Raw genomic sequence first — 18135 nt, forward strand, 5'->3', positions numbered from 1 at the left:
TGTTTAATCCAATTCCATCATTAAGTTGAACGTAGCCTTTTAGTCTTTTCAAAACTGTCAGCTCTGTCTACCCCGCAAAGCATATAAACGTTATTATATATATGCATATCTAATAAATGCACCTAGGAAAGCGAACTTGGTATCCAAAGCATAATGATTGGAACCTCGACCTTTTAATAAAATACCGTTAAAACCATTATTATTTTTTATAAACACTACCTCATGGACGTCTTCTTTGCTATTCTTCTCATCTTCTTTTCAATGTCCATGACTATTTTGATCAACGTCAAAGTCATAAAGTATTCTTGACTGAACTATTGTCAGAATCCCAATTTTCTTAAGCAGATTATTTTAGTTCTACCACAATTTTATATAAACCTACTCAGATTTTTTTATTGATCATTTTGTTTTAACTTAATTCTAAATCATGGAGCCTAAACCTTGCAAACCATTAGAACTGAATAACCTATTGATAAAAAACGTGAACACTTGGGGTAATGTGCAATATAACATACCACTGAGACTCTCCAGTAATGAGACTAGGACTGCAACAAGCGTGGGACTTCGGCACATACCTCCTATACCTCACAGCATGGATTGCGTAAGTGCTTACCATCATAGCTCATTCATAGAGAGCGTCGGTGGTCGAATCGGTAAGAAGCACGGTTAAAATGCGTGTGGCGCAAAGAGGGCACAGGTTCGAATCCCATACATACATACATAAAATCACGCCTCTTTCCCGGAGGGGTAGTCAGAGACTTCCCCTTTCCACTTGCCACGATCTCTGCATATTTCCTTCGCATCATCCACATTCATAACTCTCTTCATGCAAGCTCGGCGGTTTCGGGTACGAATCCCATTTCGGCCACTAATGACTATTTTCGAAGTTATGTACATTAGTTTGAATACTAACCGATGCTCTTAAATCTGCACATTCAGCCAGCTGGATATGTTAACGCGATCTATCCAATACGTGTAAGGTTCCTCTGCAAAGGTTGCGGAGGTCAGATGGGAGTCGCTTCATGTAAAAACCTGACTCACCCAATCCAGGATTCATGGTCAAAAACTTACTCCGGTCTCCTCTTCAGAGTGCTAAGGATGCAACCTGGACTAGACACAGGAAAAAAAAAAGAGTAAGGATAGCAAGTAAATGACTCTCGTACTCAAATATTTGTAATTTTTATTCGTTCAACTGCGTACTAAATTATATTCTCGTCAGATTGTTAGGGAATTCCGATTGGTCTAGTTCAGGTCTTTCTTTCGGTTCTATATCACTTTTCCGATACCGAGCGAAAATAAAAATGATTGTATTATAGAAAATAGACGAGCCACTCCCAAAACGCGTGACAGGCCGCGACATGGTAACAGAGAAGGAAACTTACAAGACCACCACGGGGGAGTACTGCGTCAAACCCAACCCGAACAAGGCCATGGAACGATCTGACTGCGCTATCAACTGCCGAAGAGTCAGCTTTATGACGGGAGTTGAGAAACGGGTACGTATAAATTTTGGATACGAAATAGTCAAAATCCCTAACGACGCACGCTGTTTCGCCCGCGTTAAATGAAAAATCACTATAATTTGTGAAAAGACCGATTCAGAAAAGATTGATAGAGCTCGTTCAGCTGTTTGGCTTAATGATAGAATTGAGATTGATATAGTGACAGGTAGCTAGCCCATCGCCTACAAGAAGAATCCGAAGTTATAACCCATTCCCGTAGTCGCCCCTTACGACATCCATGGATAAGATATGGAGTGGTACTATTCTAAAGTGCAGGAAACTACACTTTTTTACTTATATGCTTCTTTTGCTAAATCTCCATTTATCTCACTCTCTTCATAGAAGCTCGTTGGTTCATACAGGTATAAAGTAGTGCTTGCAATAAATCAAGATCCATTAAGGGTTAGGTTCCTCTGCAAAGGTCATAGTCAGATGGTAAAAAAGTAACCAAAGGGTAGACCGTACCTACGCATGTTTAGAAAAAGAAAATTATGTTAAAAACGTGAAAATTTCTCAAAAAAACGTTAAATAGTAACAACCGAAATCACTTAGGTCATGAATTCTTAATGTCATGCCAGTATTACATATAATCAATCACCTTTAAATACTTTACATTTTAATAATTATGACGGCAACGGACAACTTTATCCAAAAACCTTTGGTTCTAAAACAACCTTACACCTTCCAGTTGCAAGGCAAGAGTATAGTGCAGCCGATCATGATATCAGAGATGAAAGACAATTTCCGGGGTATACAGAAACCGCCGTTGGCACCGCAAGACGTCACTGTGCGCGCTCCGGACCCTGAATATATATTTGATGTAAGGATTTTACCACAATGTTCCAATAAATGAATTTTACGAAAATAGTAAGTAGGTATGCAAATGTAGCGATTTGTAATTCGCACGGTGTCAACCAAAACTTGTCTTGTCAGCCGGATTAACAAGAGAGAAATAATTCAAAAATGTCGACAAAGCCTAGTTAGTTAAGACAGTGGATAAATAAGTGATAAATCTATAGCCCTTCTGACCTATTTGACAATTTCTCTCAAAATCTGCGAGGCGGCAAGACGGAAAACTAAAAAAGAGTGTGACTTCTAATACGTACTTTATGCGCCGCAACTTCATTTCAAGTTTTCCCCATTCTTCAGTAAGAATGATGATGAATGTAAAATTTTTAGGTCGTGGCTTCAGGACGAAACGAAGCTACACCAATATCGGACACAGACCTTGGATTCCGAAGACTGTTGGACCCATACGTGTCCACTTACAGGGCATACCACAAGCCTTTCACTGCGGAGGACCAGTACGGGATAGGGGCCAAGGATCATATCACTTTCTATTCAGAATTTGATGTACCGAAGGTATTTCATATGAGTGAATGTATTTGGATCAGATTTGTTTCAAAAACATATTTACCATTCGTTGTATTATAATAAAAACGTGTCTAGTATAGCCTGGTACAATAGCTTGGTTAACGTACTTACCAAGAGTGTTCTTAGTGTCAAAAATTTAATAAGAATTTGAATGTAGGAGCTTTGATCATTTCGGTCCTAGAGAAATGACTCAATCACATCTGAACTACTTTTCTATTAATATGGTAACAATATTTGATTTGATAAAAAATATAATCTTTATAAAGAGGAAAGTTATATTGATCGAGTGTTTCGCTTTCAATAGGTCAGAGGCTTTGGTCCTCAACACAAGGAGATATGGATGCCGTTGCTGGCCAAAGTCCACAGAGGCGTGTATGACAGGATTCACGTGAAGAAGGAGTACAAAGAGGTGGCTGCTTGCCATAATCCTGTTAACAATATCAAAGGGTAATTTGTTTTTGTAACGGCTAGGATCAATTATAATTTTTCGTAATGTCTCTTCCATTGCAACGTGTGGTTGGTCAAGTTATTGTCACTTGCCACATGGGACTACTGAGACAAAACAAAGGTAGGTACTTACAACATTCAAGGGAAGACAGGAAAAGTTTATCGTGTTGAGACGGTCTACACCAGAACCTTGACAAATTTTGTTAGTTGACATTCAAAGGAGGCATGTGTGTTTTGGTACAGCGCATCTACCACCCATTCGTATTCACGGTGGAGTACCTCAGATTATTGAATTAACACATGCCTTTTTTATCATACTTACGAATTTGTGACTGAAATTAGAACATGCTTTACTCGCCGAATAAAGAAGATTCTTTATTCGGCCAGGAACGCATGTTCCAATTCTTTGTACACCGCATATCATTTTTAAACAGCATTATTCCTTGCTTCTGGTACTTACAATAGTCTTCATTATCCATAGGGTTTTCGTCTCAGAAATGAAGAGGAAATACAAGATTCCGTTCGCAAGTTCACCCAACGCGACCTGGGCTCACGGAGAGACCTTCGACCTTGCACCTTTTCCACCTAACCCTTGGCAGACTAACATCGCCCCCTTTATGTACTGCAGTGATTACTGTCATGTTGGCCAGGGCACAAGACCTAGTACAGTAATAGATCAGATGAAGCATGAGCTGCCTCCAAGACCAGAGAGTGATAGGAGATATATCGTGTCGAGGGATTATGAAGCTTAGAAGTAAAGTGTTTGGGATCATTTTTGTGTATGTCTCTACATCATCTTTCGTTTTGCTGCTATATATATACATACATACATATAGTCACGTCTATATCCCCCTCCCTAGCAGTCTTGAAAGATTGACAGACCACGTTCAGCTTTTTAGCTTGATGATAGAATTGAGATTCTAATAGTAAGGTTGCTAGCTCATCGCCTAAAAGAAGAATCCCAAGTTTATAAGCTTATTCCTTAGTCGCCTTTTATGCCATCCAAGGGAAAGAGGAGGAGTGGTCCTATTCGTTTTTTTTAATTGATGCACACGGCACTGCTATATTTCAGCTTTTTATATACTGCACTGTGACTATTGTCACATTATCCAAGGCACGAGGCGTAGTACTTTGATAGACCAGATGAAACATGAGCTGCCAGACCATAATGTAATACGAGGTGTGTCAAGGGATTATGAATTGTTGTTGGATAATTTTTGTCTTTGACTTGAACGGGACAAAATCATAAAGGTGATCGTGTATACTCTTGCCCCTCACTCAAAGAAGGTGGATTCAGTATTTATACTATTAAATTTAACATTGAAATTAAACACAATGTCAACTCATTTGGTCTCTATATTGACATTTTTAAATGATTTCATGGACACGTCGTTATTTTATGGTTCTTATGTTGGTACACAAAACATATATAGGTCATAAATGTTACTGCATTAATTTGTTCTCCGGCCTTTTAGGAATTATTGTCGCGCGTGTCTCCAGATTTCGGTCTTGTGGTCTTGGTATCCTGTGAAACAAAACAAAAAGAATACTTAAAACAGCTTTGTTTTGAGTTTATATTCTATATCGCTATAGTGCCGTGTGGTTCCCGGCACCAATACAAAAAAGAATAGGACCACTGCATCTCTTTCCCATGGATGTCGTAAAATGCGACTAAGGAATAGGCTTATAAACTTGGGATTCGTTATTTAGGCGATGGGCTACCAACCTGTCACTATTTGAATCTCAATTTTATCATTAAGCCAAGTAGATGAACGTGGCCATTCAGTTTTTTCGGGACTGTTGGCTCTGTCTGCCCCGCAGGGGATATAGACGTGACCATATGTATATATATATATATTGAGTTTATATCGCGTTTGTGAGTATCCCAGCGTTATCACAATGAAATAAGTTCGTAGGAGTTTCTAATTAGCGATACACTATAGAACTAAAAGTATAGTATTTTTAACAAAATAGAATGCAAATTGCCTTGTGGTTTCCGACACTTCAGAATAGAACCACTCCATATCTTTCCCATGGAAGTCGTAAAAGGCGACTAAGGGATAGGCTTATAAACTTGGGATGGGCTAGCAACCTGTCACTATATGAATCTCAATTCTATCATATAGACATACAGTTGAAAGTGGCCTTTCAGTCTTAAATTGTTGGCTCTGTCTACCCCACAAAGGATACAGACGTGATAATATGTATGTATGTATGTATATTAAGTATACGAACCGGTGGTGGGTCAGTGACAAAGCACTCTCTACAGCTTGGCAGATGGCATTCGCATATCACATTATTTTCAATTTTCTGCAAAAATATATATAAATATCAAAGTGTATGCAGCTGTTATCAATACTAATATTATAAACCTGAAGAGTTTGTTTGTTTGAACGCGCTAATCTCATGAACTACTGGTTCGAATTGAGAAATTCTTTTTTCTTCAAGTAGACCATTTATCGAGGAAGGCTTTAGGCTATATAACATCACGCTGCAACTATAAGTAGCGAAGAAATAATGTAAAATGTGAAAACTAAAGGGGGACAATTATTTATCCTTGAGGGCTTCAATGATGCTTAAAATGGAATAGTTAATTCCATGCGGACAAAGTCGCGGGCACAGCTAGTTTTAAAAATATTGGATAAATGGTCTGCAAAAATCTATATACGTAACTTGTTTTTTTAAAGAAGTTAATATCAAGGCAATTTTTTAGTTTATATATAGTACGACTTGAATTGACTTAATCGTCGAATATGCATGAAAAGAGTTATGAGTGTGGAGGAAGCTGGAGAGGTTTGTAAGTATCGTAGCAAGTTGAAATCCGTAGACTCTGCCTACCCCAATGGGAAATAGGAGTAATGGTTTGTATGTTGAATTTACTCGATCTTTTGTCTTTTGTTAATAACTGCTTTACCGTACTTTATTTTTTTAACGTACTTTATTTTTCTTGTTTGGTTTTGGATTTGCGGCGATTCCAATACCGCTGTCAGGCAAATTATTCTGTAAAAATAACATTGGTTTAAACTGCCGAATAATGCTGACTTAGATATATAAATATTAATAAAAAACTCAAGTTAAATTACTTATTTAATGAATTTTTATCTATTTGGTAACAATTTAGGTAAATTGTTTTTTTATGTATGTGGTTTCTAGCAACAAAACGAAAAGAATAGGACGACTCCATCTCTTTCCCATGGATGTCGTAAAAGGCAACTAAGGGATAGGCTTATAATTAGGCGATGGGCTTTCAATCTGTCACTATTTGAATTTCAATTCTATCATTAAATCAAACAGCTGAACGTGGCCTATCCGTCTTTTAAGGCTGTTGGCTCTGTCTACCCCATGAAAGGATATAGATGTGACTATACGTATGTAAATAAAAATTAAGTTTAAGTAAGTTATAGAAAGTAGTAAAAACTCGTTGGCAATTAGACAATTACTTTTATCTAAACATACCGGTAAATCAGCTTCAAAGCATGCTGTGCATTGTGGTAAAGCTGACGTTGTAGACTTCTGAAGAATGAGAATAATCATATTTTTGATAAATGAATGTAAAAAGATATTAGTAAATTAATTTAATGAAAAGCAACAAACGCCTATCAGTAAGTTTATGGCAAATGAGGAAACTTTAACCTAAAATTAAAGTTTCCTCATTTGCCAGAGAGTTTAATTACATACACATCACGTCTTTATACCTAACAGGGTAGACAGAGCCAACAGTCTCGCAAAGGCCGAAAGGCCCGGTTCAGCTGTATGTCTTATTGATGAAATTGGGTATTCAAATATTGACAGGGTTTTAGCTCAGTATCCTAAATAGGAGGTAATTGTAAAAGTCGATCAATGAAAAGGCTGAAACTTGAGCTTTCCGTCTTTTAGGCGATAGGCTAGCAACCTTAATTTCAATTTAAATACTAAGTCAATCCTGCACAGTCTTATCGAGTGCAAGTCTTAACTCTGAAAAGATAAGGAAGCATACACACTGTTGGTTCTGCGTCGGCGCACGATGCACAATCCATCAAACCCTTCGATCCAGATTCAGACTTCTATAGAAAATAAAAATAATTACAGAAAAATAAGGGTGACATATCCTGCTATTATAGATAATAAAAAGAAAAAAAAAGGGGGGGGGGAAATAATACAACATGAACCATGACGTATAAATACTCAAGGTTTTATATTTAAATATTAGTGATAACTAAAATAGTACTAACCGTAAGAGATTGTGGATTTTCATTAATTTTCCTTCTCCGAAACATCCTTACTTACTGAGTCTCTTATATTTATTACTCAATTCTTTTTCTAGACCTTGTATGTGCTGAAAATGAGGACAAAAAATTATTAATTAGTCCGAATAATCATGAATTATATAAAGGAACATATTGTAGGTATGTGATTAAATTAAATGCCGTGTGGTTCCCGGCACCAATTAAAAAAGAATAGGACCACTCTATCTCGTTCACATGGATGTTGTAAAAGACGAATAAGGGGATAGGCTTATAAACTTGGGATTCTTCTTTTAGGCGACGGGCTAGCAACCTGTCACTATTTGAATATAAATTCTATTATTAAGCCAAATAGCGCAATGTGGCCTATCAGTCTTCAAGACTGTTGGCTCTGTCTACCCCGCGAGGGATGTAGACGTGATTTTATATGTATTTTATTAAATTAAATAAGTAAATATAATAATACGTACGCCAAGGCAACTCATGTTCTCGCATTTACCATCGCATTTCTGAAAAACGTAAGAATTTTTTGGTTGGATAATATTGTTAATGTGTTTAAAAGGAATCCCTTACTTATATTATGAACACGAAAGTCTGTCTGTTTCGCTTTCACAGGTAAACCGCTGGACCGATTCTAATGAAATTTGCTACGCATAGGTATAGTTAATTACCTGCGTTGTAACATATAATATTTTTTCAAAAATCAACGCCTTAAATACTAATAAAATGGGGGAGAAAGATTGTATAAAATTTCTCATTAATGCTGCCCGTCAGTTAGGTAAGGTAATTACTCAAATTCCATCTGTATGACTCCTGACTGAACAAGGTCGATCCCACATTCAGTGACACAGCCTTCTTTACGACGTAACAGCTTCGGTTAGCAATAGCCCAGCATTTGAATTGCAATTTTTTGTCTGAGTCTTTTCGAGACATAAAGCTCTATCTACCCCTTAAGGGATTAAAATCTGATTATTTGTACGTATGTATGCAATTTTTTAAACAAATCCATACCGGAGGGCAAACTTGGCTTGGTTCTTGACCTGGTGTAGATCTAGGTCTCCTGGGAGGCCTGCAGGGGGGGTTGTGGAAGCACCTGGTGGGGTCGTTGCAGGGGGCCCCGGGCCTCGACGGCCAGAAACAGGGCATGAGGTAGGGGAAGCAGGAAGAGGGTGGGACGCATGGAGGGCAGTGTTTGCAGGGTCTTGCCGCAAAGGGCTGCAATGGAAATAATTTTATTCATTCATGAAATTATTCTTCCTCCTTTTCCTAGGAATCGTGACAAGTGGAAAGATTAAGTCAGAGTCAGAGACTTAATCTTTCCACCTGTCACGATTCCTCCACGTTTCTTTCGCTCAACGTCATAACTCTCTTCATACAAGCTCGGAAGTTTTGGGTACTCTTGATCCGCCCTTTCGCGTAAATATTTCTTATTTTTACAAATTAGAGATATTAAAGATATAGAGGAGACTTCACCTTTTGCAAAACACAGCTGGATCGCGGAGTAATTTCAACCTGGTAATAAATGAAAATAAAATAAGACTTTTTGCCATTAAATAATCAAAGATGAAATATTTATTTGTACTTTATTGTTACAACATAATACTTACAAATTTATAGCACTATTATTGATATCTACAGGGATACAATAATAATTAGAGAAAACCTTGTTCTTGATAAATTTCGGGTTAGTAATATACATATGTATGTATTAAGTATTTACTTACTGGTTCTGGTTCAAATTTCGGCTTCTTCGCTACGGATATCTGTAAAAAAAGATAGAAAAAATTACTTTTGTTAACTAATTTCTACATTTTACAAAAGAATAAAAAAATATTTTTCACTAACTGACAATTTCCTTTTTTCTACGCTTACTCGGTTATTCTGTCAGTTGTCTGTTAGGTACATAAATTCACGCATTTCTTTGGAAAAATACTTACTTGAAATTCCGCATTAACACATATGAAGTTAGGAAGGGTAACTTTCATTCATCAAAAGTTCGGTATCGGTAGGTACTGTTCGCTCCCGTGGGAATTTCCAGGAAAAAATAAGCAATGTTATTCCTAAGTCTATTCTATCTGTGTACGAAATTTCATCATAATCGGTTCAGAAGTGTTTGAGTTTATTCGTTACAAACACATAAATCATATTAACCGCCTTCAAACAAAGTTTGACTTGTACGTATGTATGTATGTTTGTCCGCGATTATCACGCATTTCGCTTAAACAATTTTTAAGTGGTTTTTAGGAAAGTGTTTGTTGAGAGGAGCTTTTAGAAATAAACCGACTTAAAAAAAGAGGATACATGGTTCACATTTTACAAAAGTTATTAGTATGGATTTGGCTGGATACCTTTAGTCCAAAGCAACTGCCGCAGTCGGCAGCACACTTGCCCGAGGGACACGGTGGCTGGGAAAAAAATCATTAATTCATTCATATAATCACGTCTATATATATCCCTTGCGGGGTAGATACTGCCAGCATCCTCGAAAGACTGACCGGCCACGTTCAACTTTATGGCTTACTGAAAGAACTTGAAAGAAAATTGATTACGTACAAAGTAAAGAATAGGTTCAAAAGACAGATAATCTTTAAAAATAAAACGTCCTTTTTCCATATTGTTTCGATAAAATTCCATCTTAGTCCCGTGTCACTATAATTTTTGTCACCAGGGGATATTGTTTCTTTTTTTTAACTTTGATATTGCCGTGTAGTTCCCGGGTCTTTACAATAGGACAACTACCTCTCTTACCCATGGATACCCTAAAAGGCTACTAAGGGATTATAAACTTGGGATTCTTCCTTTAGGCGATGGGCTAGCAACCTGTCTCTATTTGAATCTCAAATCCATCAATGAGCCGTGCAGCTGAGCGTAACTTTTCAGTCTTCGTGAGCCTGTTGCCTCTGTCTGCCCCGTAGGGAATAGAGACGTGTTTTTTTTTTCAAATTCAAATTCAAATTTTCTTTATTTTTCTCTACATGTGATTATGTGTTTGTATTAAAAAAATACTTACTCCGCAAGAGGCCGGCGCAGAACACGATGATGGAGGGCATGGAATTGCGCATGTCGGGCAACCGGCGGCCTCTGCGCAACATGGCCGGCAGGTGGGGCACTGTTGCACATATTAATTTTAAATACTCATATGCTCTCACTCATTGGAACATATCGACGGTTGAAAGGCTAATTGTGTCAAGCGACATTTTTTGCGATATTGAGTTATATACATATTTGGAATCAGCGAATTTTTCTCCATCGTTTGGGCTCACTCTCATATTTTTCTGAGCATTTTTTTGGCGCTTGACACAACCGCAAAAAAGGGTCTCATTTTGGCGGTCATTGATCTAAACGACAAAGATTTGGGTAAATTTGTGGATCTGCCACTTAAACCTTTTTGACTTTTATCATAATTTTTGTGTCAAGGCGTATGGATTACATTGCATCATACTATTTTGAAAATCAGAGGCGATTGCGCCAATATGCCTTTTCGCTTTTTATAGGATATGGTCGCTTGACCCATTTTGATTTCTAAGATAATATTGAAGTACGTCGCTTAGCCGTTTTTGTTTTCCATCGCCCCACACACGCATGTCGTTTGACACATTTTGTTGAACGCTGTAGGTAGTTATCGTGTTGTGTGCGCTACCGAGGCATGTTTCGCTCGCGCTCGCGCGCGTCTTCGGCGCCAGTCAAACGCCGGCGGTTAACGAAGTTGTACATACATAAAATCACGCCTCTTTCCCGGAGGGGTAGGCAGAGACTACCTCTTTCCACTTGCCACGATCTCTGCATACTTCCTTCGCTTCATCCACATTCATAACTCTCTTCATGCATGCTCCTTTATTTTCTATTTCTGTAACTACATCTTCTTTCAAATCACAACATTTCCTTACCACGCTGTTCCTTATCCGGTCACTCAATTTCACACCCATCATACTCCTTAACGCTCTCATTTCCACTACATTTATTCTGCTTTCGTGCTTCTTTTGCCATACCCAACTTTCACTCCCATACATTAATGTCGGAACCAACATGCCCCTATGCACAGCCAGTCGAGCCTTTTTGGATAGTTTCTGACTGCTCATAAAGGCATGCAAAGCTCCATTCACCATGTTCCCTGCGTTCACTCTCCTTTCAATATCACTAACACACTTGCCATCTGATGTAAACTTTGATCCTAGATATACAAACTCTTTCACTTGCTCAACTTTTTCTCCTCCAATCAAAATATTACATGCTGTCATTTCTTTCTACATACATACATACATTAAATCACGCCTCTTTCCCGGAGGGGTAAGCAGAGACTACCTGTTTCCACTTGCCACGATCTCTGCATACTTCCTTCGCTTCATCCACATTCATAACTCTCTTCATGCATGCTCGGGGGTTTCGGGTACTTTTGACCTGACCCTTTACCAGGACGTCCTTAATTTGATCAAGATACGTTCGTCTAGGTCTTCCCCCTCCGACCTTTCCCTCCACACTCTCCTTGTATATCTGCTTAGTCAACCTGTTTTCATTCATCCTCTCCACATGACCGAACCATCTCAACATACCCTTTTCTATTCCTGTCAATACTTCTTCTTTCACATCACAACATTCCCTTATCACGCTGTTCCTTATCCGGTCACTCAATTTCACACCCATCATACTCCTTAACGCTCTCATTTCCACTGCATTTATTCTGCTTTCGTGCTTCTTTTGCTATACCCAACTTTCACTCCCAAACATTAATGTCGGGACCAACACGCCCCTATGCACAGCCAGCCGAGCCTTTTTGGATAGTTTCTGACTGCTCATAAAGGCATGCAAAGCTCCATTCACCATGTTCCCCGCGTTCACTCTCCTTTCAATATCACTATTACACTTGCCATCTGATGTAAACTTTAATCCTAGATATACAAACTCTTTCACTTGCTCAACTTTTTCTCCTCCAATCAAAATATTACATGCTGTCATTTCTTTCTCCATTTCAAAAACCAGTGTTTTAGTTTTACTTACGTTCCCTCTCATTCCGTTCTCTTTTAAAGCTTCATGCATACAGTTTACCATCTGCTGTAACTCCTCCGCTGATGACGCCAGTATAACCTGATCGTCGGCATAGAGCAGATATTTGACGAGTAACTCATTCATCCTTAATCCACTTTCAGACTCTTTGGTTGAACAGTTTCGGTGACGCAACACATCCTTGCCTAACGCCTTTCTCAATCTTAAACCACTCAGTGTGCGCTCCGTTTATCCTGACGCAAGCACTCGAATCCTCATATAAGGATTTCTTTTTTGTTTTATTTAAAAATAACCGTTATTTAATTCCTAAAAAATTATTGTATTGTTGACAAGAACCTAAAGTCATGATCACCTTTCTATTGGCATGCCGTTTGTTTCAATTGCTCAATTTTCTTTTTGTATTATTTTGTCTTTTAAACTGAAATATCAATTTAGTGTTGAAAATTACATGGTATTTAAATCATTTTCAATTATTTTGTATTACATGGGATGGGCGCTTGAACCATTTTGCTGTCCAGTTATTTGTTCACTTCAAGCATTTGACTCATTTTGCTGTCAAGTTATTTGTTCATTTCAAGCATTTAACTCATTTTGCCTTTCCCTGGAAAAGTGTCATTTTGATGTAAGCGCCATAAAATTACTGTAATATTGCTAAATAGTAACAGAAATAATGGTTTTACGTACTTTTTAACCTTATAAATATACTGTATTAATTTTATCAAAATCGGTCAAGCCATTTTTTAACAGCGAATTTTTTTCCAAAAATTAAAACTTTAAACCGCTTTTTCTCAGCTTTCACAAAATGGCGCTTACCACAATTAGCCTTTCAACCGTCGATATATATTGGAATAATGTAAGAATATTCCGATTGTACAGTCAATGTGAGTTTACTGTATATTATATCACAGCTACGGTATGAAAATGTCCTTACTCACAAAACATGTTTTGTTTTGACTCAGTTTGCTTAAAGGAAAACCCCTCGTTTTCACCCGTGTTTTTCTAGACGATAAATCTTAGAGGGCAGAGTCTTTTAGTATTCACAAAACTTCAAAATGATGGTATGATATATAAGTTTCTCAAACGTGTATAAATTTACATACCTTCAAGGAAGACGGCAAGTCTGTTTTACTCTGAAAAAAAAATTAACAGAAAATTATTTTGGTTTAAGTTTAATTAAGATTTTTTTAGCTTTTGTGCTATTTCACACACTATTTGATAAATATTGTTCAATATGTATGTAGGTATCTATTCATAAATAAAAGTTTCTAATTGCAAATCTCAAATGAAATTCTGAACATAAATTTTAAATCTTACCATATGTCTGCAACAACCCATTCCGCAGCAAACTTGCACTATAGCCGTCTGATGGAAGACCGGTCTCTCATCCTGATTCTTGATCTTCCGCGATGGTCGTGACCCAACGATGGCGATGTTAGACAATCCAAACAAATTATGCTCTCTGTCCAAGCGTAGGATTGTAGACAAATATTTGTCACTGCTAAAAGTTTTGGGTAGATCTTCATCGGATTCTCTGCTGCAATTTGTGCTTGTCGAAGATAGCGTTGGGGTGACGTTTGGAGAACTGAAACAGATTGTCTTTGTTACTTTACACTAGAGAGATACTATCTAAAAAAACATTCTTGTATTCTATCATGATAATTATGCAGGCTCAATATTTTCATCAGTTAAGATGAGCAACCTAGAAATTCACTTACTTTTCCAAAGAACAAGGCCTTCATTTGACCCCTCTCGAGTCCCAGCTTTTGATCACGACTGATTTCTCTTGCTACTTCTTACCTTAGCGCCTGTCAATGCATTGACGACTCTGCAACCACACCATTCCTTTGTATTTCATTATACAGTGTACTCTAAAGCCAGACAATTTATTTTGATAGTTATTTCTCAGATGCTTTGTCGGTTGTGGATCGATTTGGTACATTTTTTCCAGATTATGCTCTTTTACCTGTTACAACAACTATATGACTAATAGCTTCTACTTAAAACTGTTGATTTATCTACAAATCCATCTACTTAGAGTTCTAGTTTCTAATGACGATATTGACTTACCTGGAGTCTGGAGATCCCGGCTGATCCTCTGTAAGCCATTTCATTTTGGTTAATTTTAGAATGTTAGGATTTCTCTCTTCGATGCTCTCATTCTGAGAATAACAGCTCTCTTCTGCTGATGTGCAAGTAGTCTGTGGATTAGATTGTACAATTATCATCTGTAGGGGATAACTAAGTATCAAAAAAATTGGTAACTTCAAACATATCTTTACTTCTAATGGAAAGTTCTTCCGCTTAATGATGAAAATTAATTAGGTACTATGATATTGTTCATTTCTATTATTGCATTATTATGAGCTAGGTCATTGAACACATTAAATGGGCATTGTTTTTATTATAACATGTTAAATATGAGTAGTATTTATAATCAAAAACTGAAAAAGCACAAAATTTTGCCTTTGATATTTAGACGTGAAACATTTATTTGATGATATTAGGCTAACTTGAGAAGTAAAAGAAAAATTTTGGCTTATTTAAAATTTGCCATCCAGTATAACCATTGATAGCCAATCCTAATTAACCAAAAGTTTGTTCAAATTTTCAAATAATACTTACGAGAATAGCAGATGATCCTGTATCGTTACGCTCATTAAGACTAGCTTTATCATTTCTGTGTGATTCTACGAGCTCGTGTAGAGCTTTTGATCTTTCCACTTGAATTGGTGGTTCTTCATCGTCAATCTGATAAATATATCGACAATATTTCAATATCTTCAGTTAGTTATGAGTATCAAGATTAGATGTTTGAGTTTTTTTTACAAATGGGAATTACACTTATACGGAATGTCGAAATTCCAAGCAAAATGTTATATGAATTCGATGAAAAAATTAAAACAAGCCACGAGTACAGTTCCCATAATCAGAGTCTCTTGATCATATTAGAATTAGATTTTCGGACAAATTTCATTTACAATGTCGCACTGTTTGATCCGCTCATAGCAAAAATAAATTGTTATGCAGTAATCCTGCGGTGAATATATTACTTAATACATTATATTAATGAGCTATTTATTTCCATAAAATTGTTGCATACCTCTTCCATCTCACCGTCGAAGTAATTGCTCTTATTATGTCCCGCGTTAAAGTTTTCAGGTTTAATGTTGTTTACAGTACACACATAAGTTAAAAATACGTTTTGATCAGACACACTCTTGACGAGTTTCACTGTCGCTTCTGGAGGATACATTTTGTGCCTATTAGTGGTATGATTTTTCTGGTTTTCTGTGTTGTAAAGTTTGGTTCTACGAGCGTCCATATTGAAATAGGTGGTGTTTTATATTTGTCGACTGTAAGGATTTCATCTGAAATTGATAATTTCATGAAAATAGGTAACTATTTTTTCAAACGTTTGTACTGTATTAGTTTATTAATACAAAGATAATTAAATACAACTTGGGGCTAGCCATACACACTAAAACGACTTCAACTAAAATAATGAAGCTTAATGAAAAATAGGTACTTAGAATAAACATTTCTTCTTCCTCTTGTCTTTAGTCCCGGTTGCATCCTCACCTCTCTGGAGAAGAGCCCGGCGTATGCCGTTGACCATGGATCCTAAACTGGGTGAGTCAGGTTTTATACATGAAGCGACTTCAATCCGACCTCCTCAACCTTTGCAGGTAATCCTAATCCGTATTGGATCCGTCCACGATCACGATCACGATATTTACGCTCACAGTAAGAGAATAAACATTTTAAGGTACATAAAAATGCTGATGGAATAATTAAAATATTATACATACCTTGATTTGTGGCAGAATTTATTCACGCATACAAATTTTTCTGAAGATCATTTAATAATGTGCAGACATTTGGCAAAGACTTATGCTTTATTCTTTTTTGGCGAGATTTATTTGAAGTTTTTATGTTTTCTAAGTCGGAGGTTTCATAATATTATTTTCTCTTTGATCTAAATAAGGAAAATTGATATCACCGTGAGATTTCAACTCTAACAATTAAACCATTGGAAATAAGGTTGCTGAAATGAAAAATAAATACTAATGAATATTACAAAAGTAACTATAATTTTGAATTATCTAAATGTTTCCTAATTACCTTTGTAATAAATATGAATACTTTTTTGACATAATGGTGTTAGGGAAAATTTGTACCTACATTAGTTTAAATATTAACCGATGCTCTTACGGTGAGGGAACACATCGTGAGGAAATCTGCACATTCAGGCAACTGGATGTGTGACCATGATCGATCTATACGAGTTAGGTTACCCTGCAAAGGTTGAGGTCAGACGTGAGTCGCTTCGTGTAAAATAATAGAATAGAAAAGATTTATTTTCATAATTGGATACAAGGTATCACTTAACAGATTAAATTTTTAACAGGTGTTAGAATCATGATTGAATGAAATAATGGGGAAACTAACTGAATGAGTTAGAAAATGAAAATATGCGAATTCCATTACGCACACATAATTGTCTAAAATTATGTTATTATCTATTTAGGAAGCAATTTTTCACTACATGGAAACAAAGCACTTGACAATCGGACATATGGTAGAATTAAAACCAACAGACCGTAAACTAATTCGGCTTTTGTGCAAAAATTTCTGTTGCTATATAATCACGTCATATGTGTGGCGCCCCGTCTCATGTTTTGAATTGAACTATTAGAATTTTCCCATGGTAGAAAGATAAGGAATTTATAGAAAAAAAAACTCAGAACGTTTTTGGATTTTGGGGTGGGTGAATCTAATAAGATAAGTCTGAGTGGATAATAGAATTTAATCCAAAGATAAACAGCGAAAGTTGTTTGAATAACACAAAAAAAATACTGCTTAGATAGGTATTATGCAAAAAAATCTTATTTTTAACCCATAAATCAATTTTTCTCCTGAACAAATTGATTTATAATTATTTCTTTTTAAATAACAAACTCAATTACAATCTGCGAGTGCTAACAGAAGCTAACTGTATGTACGTATTCTTGGAGTGATGTGAATGACATCTGTGGTAGCAAAAACTCATCACAAAGGCATCAAGATAAAAAGTATAGACAGAGCGCAGCGAAAAAATAAAGTAAGTACCTACCTAATTCAATTAAAAAAGTTGGTCGTTTCGTAATGTGAGAATTATTTTTAATAAAAATGTAATACTAAAATGTTAAAATGGCTTATTGCTTTATTATTATAATAATATTATGATGAATTGATGTTCTTGTAAAGTACATAGGACATACGGTGTTTCCAGTTGTTTTTAGTTTAAATTCGTAATAATAATTATGTATGTATGTAGCATTAATGAATGGGTAATAAATTGTCCAACCTAATTCTCTACTTATTCATTCATTAATATTACGTACTACCACAAAAATTATTTTTAATGGATTCTGATTTTTATTATAACAACATGAGCGCTTTTACTTTTTTTTAGCAAATGCAAAAAAAACTGATTTCGCGATAACACTTACCCTTGTTGTAGTCGGTTCCACCGTGTGATGACGGAACTATGTTGAGTTTTGTCGGCGACTGTACATAATTAACACGAATTTGGGTACAATGATATT

General features: G+C 36.4%; 2 protein-coding genes across 2 annotated transcripts; one reads left to right on the forward strand and one right to left on the reverse strand.

Moving 5' to 3' along the window:
- Window positions 1-427: 427 nt before the first annotated feature.
- On the forward strand, window positions 428-4075 carry LOC106139746 (uncharacterized). The gene is made up of 6 exons (XM_013341242.1): window positions 428-601; window positions 1317-1496; window positions 2191-2322; window positions 2682-2864; window positions 3181-3323; window positions 3805-4075. Exons 1-6 carry the CDS (start codon window positions 428-430, stop codon window positions 4073-4075), a joined length of 1083 nt encoding a protein of 360 aa, XP_013196696.1.
- Window positions 4076-4794: 719 nt separating this feature from the next.
- LOC106139745 (uncharacterized) lies at window positions 4795-15869 on the reverse strand. The gene is made up of 13 exons (XM_013341240.1): window positions 15648-15869; window positions 15170-15295; window positions 14615-14745; window positions 13862-14129; window positions 13648-13677; window positions 10557-10655; window positions 9895-9951; window positions 9271-9309; window positions 9020-9058; window positions 8558-8761; window positions 6780-6836; window positions 6261-6323; window positions 4795-4848 (listed from the first exon to the last, which is right to left on the reverse strand). The coding sequence occupies exons 1-13, from the start codon at window positions 15867-15869 to the stop codon at window positions 4795-4797; spliced, it is 1389 nt and encodes a 462-aa protein (XP_013196694.1).
- Window positions 15870-18135: the final 2266 nt, after the last annotated feature.

The sequence above is a fragment of the Amyelois transitella genome, chromosome 15, assembly GCF_032362555.1.
Source record: "Amyelois transitella isolate CPQ chromosome 15, ilAmyTran1.1, whole genome shotgun sequence".
Lineage (NCBI taxonomy): Eukaryota > Metazoa > Arthropoda > Insecta > Lepidoptera > Pyralidae > Amyelois > Amyelois transitella.

Bases quoted from the DNA above. Each gene is read 5' to 3' on its own strand.
- LOC106139746 (XM_013341242.1), top strand. From the start codon at position 428: ATGGAGCCTAAACCTTGCAAACCATTAGAACTGAATAACCTATTGATA. The intron at 1,497-2,190 runs GTACGTATAAAT...TACACCTTCCAG, and splicing joins TGACGGGAGTTGAGAAACGG to TTGCAAGGCAAGAGTATAGT. The intron at 2,323-2,681 runs GTAAGGATTTTA...TAAAATTTTTAG, and splicing joins ACCCTGAATATATATTTGAT to GTCGTGGCTTCAGGACGAAA.
- LOC106139745 (XM_013341240.1), bottom strand. From the start codon at position 15,869: ATGGACGCTCGTAGAACCAAACTTTACAACACAGAAAACCAGAAAAAT. The intron at 15,296-15,647 runs GTATGCAACAAT...TATATTTATCAG, and splicing joins TCGACGGTGAGATGGAAGAG to ATTGACGATGAAGAACCACC. The intron at 6,837-8,557 runs GTATGGATTTGT...CTCATTCTTCAG, and splicing joins CAAGCCAAGTTTGCCCTCCG to AAGTCTACAACGTCAGCTTT.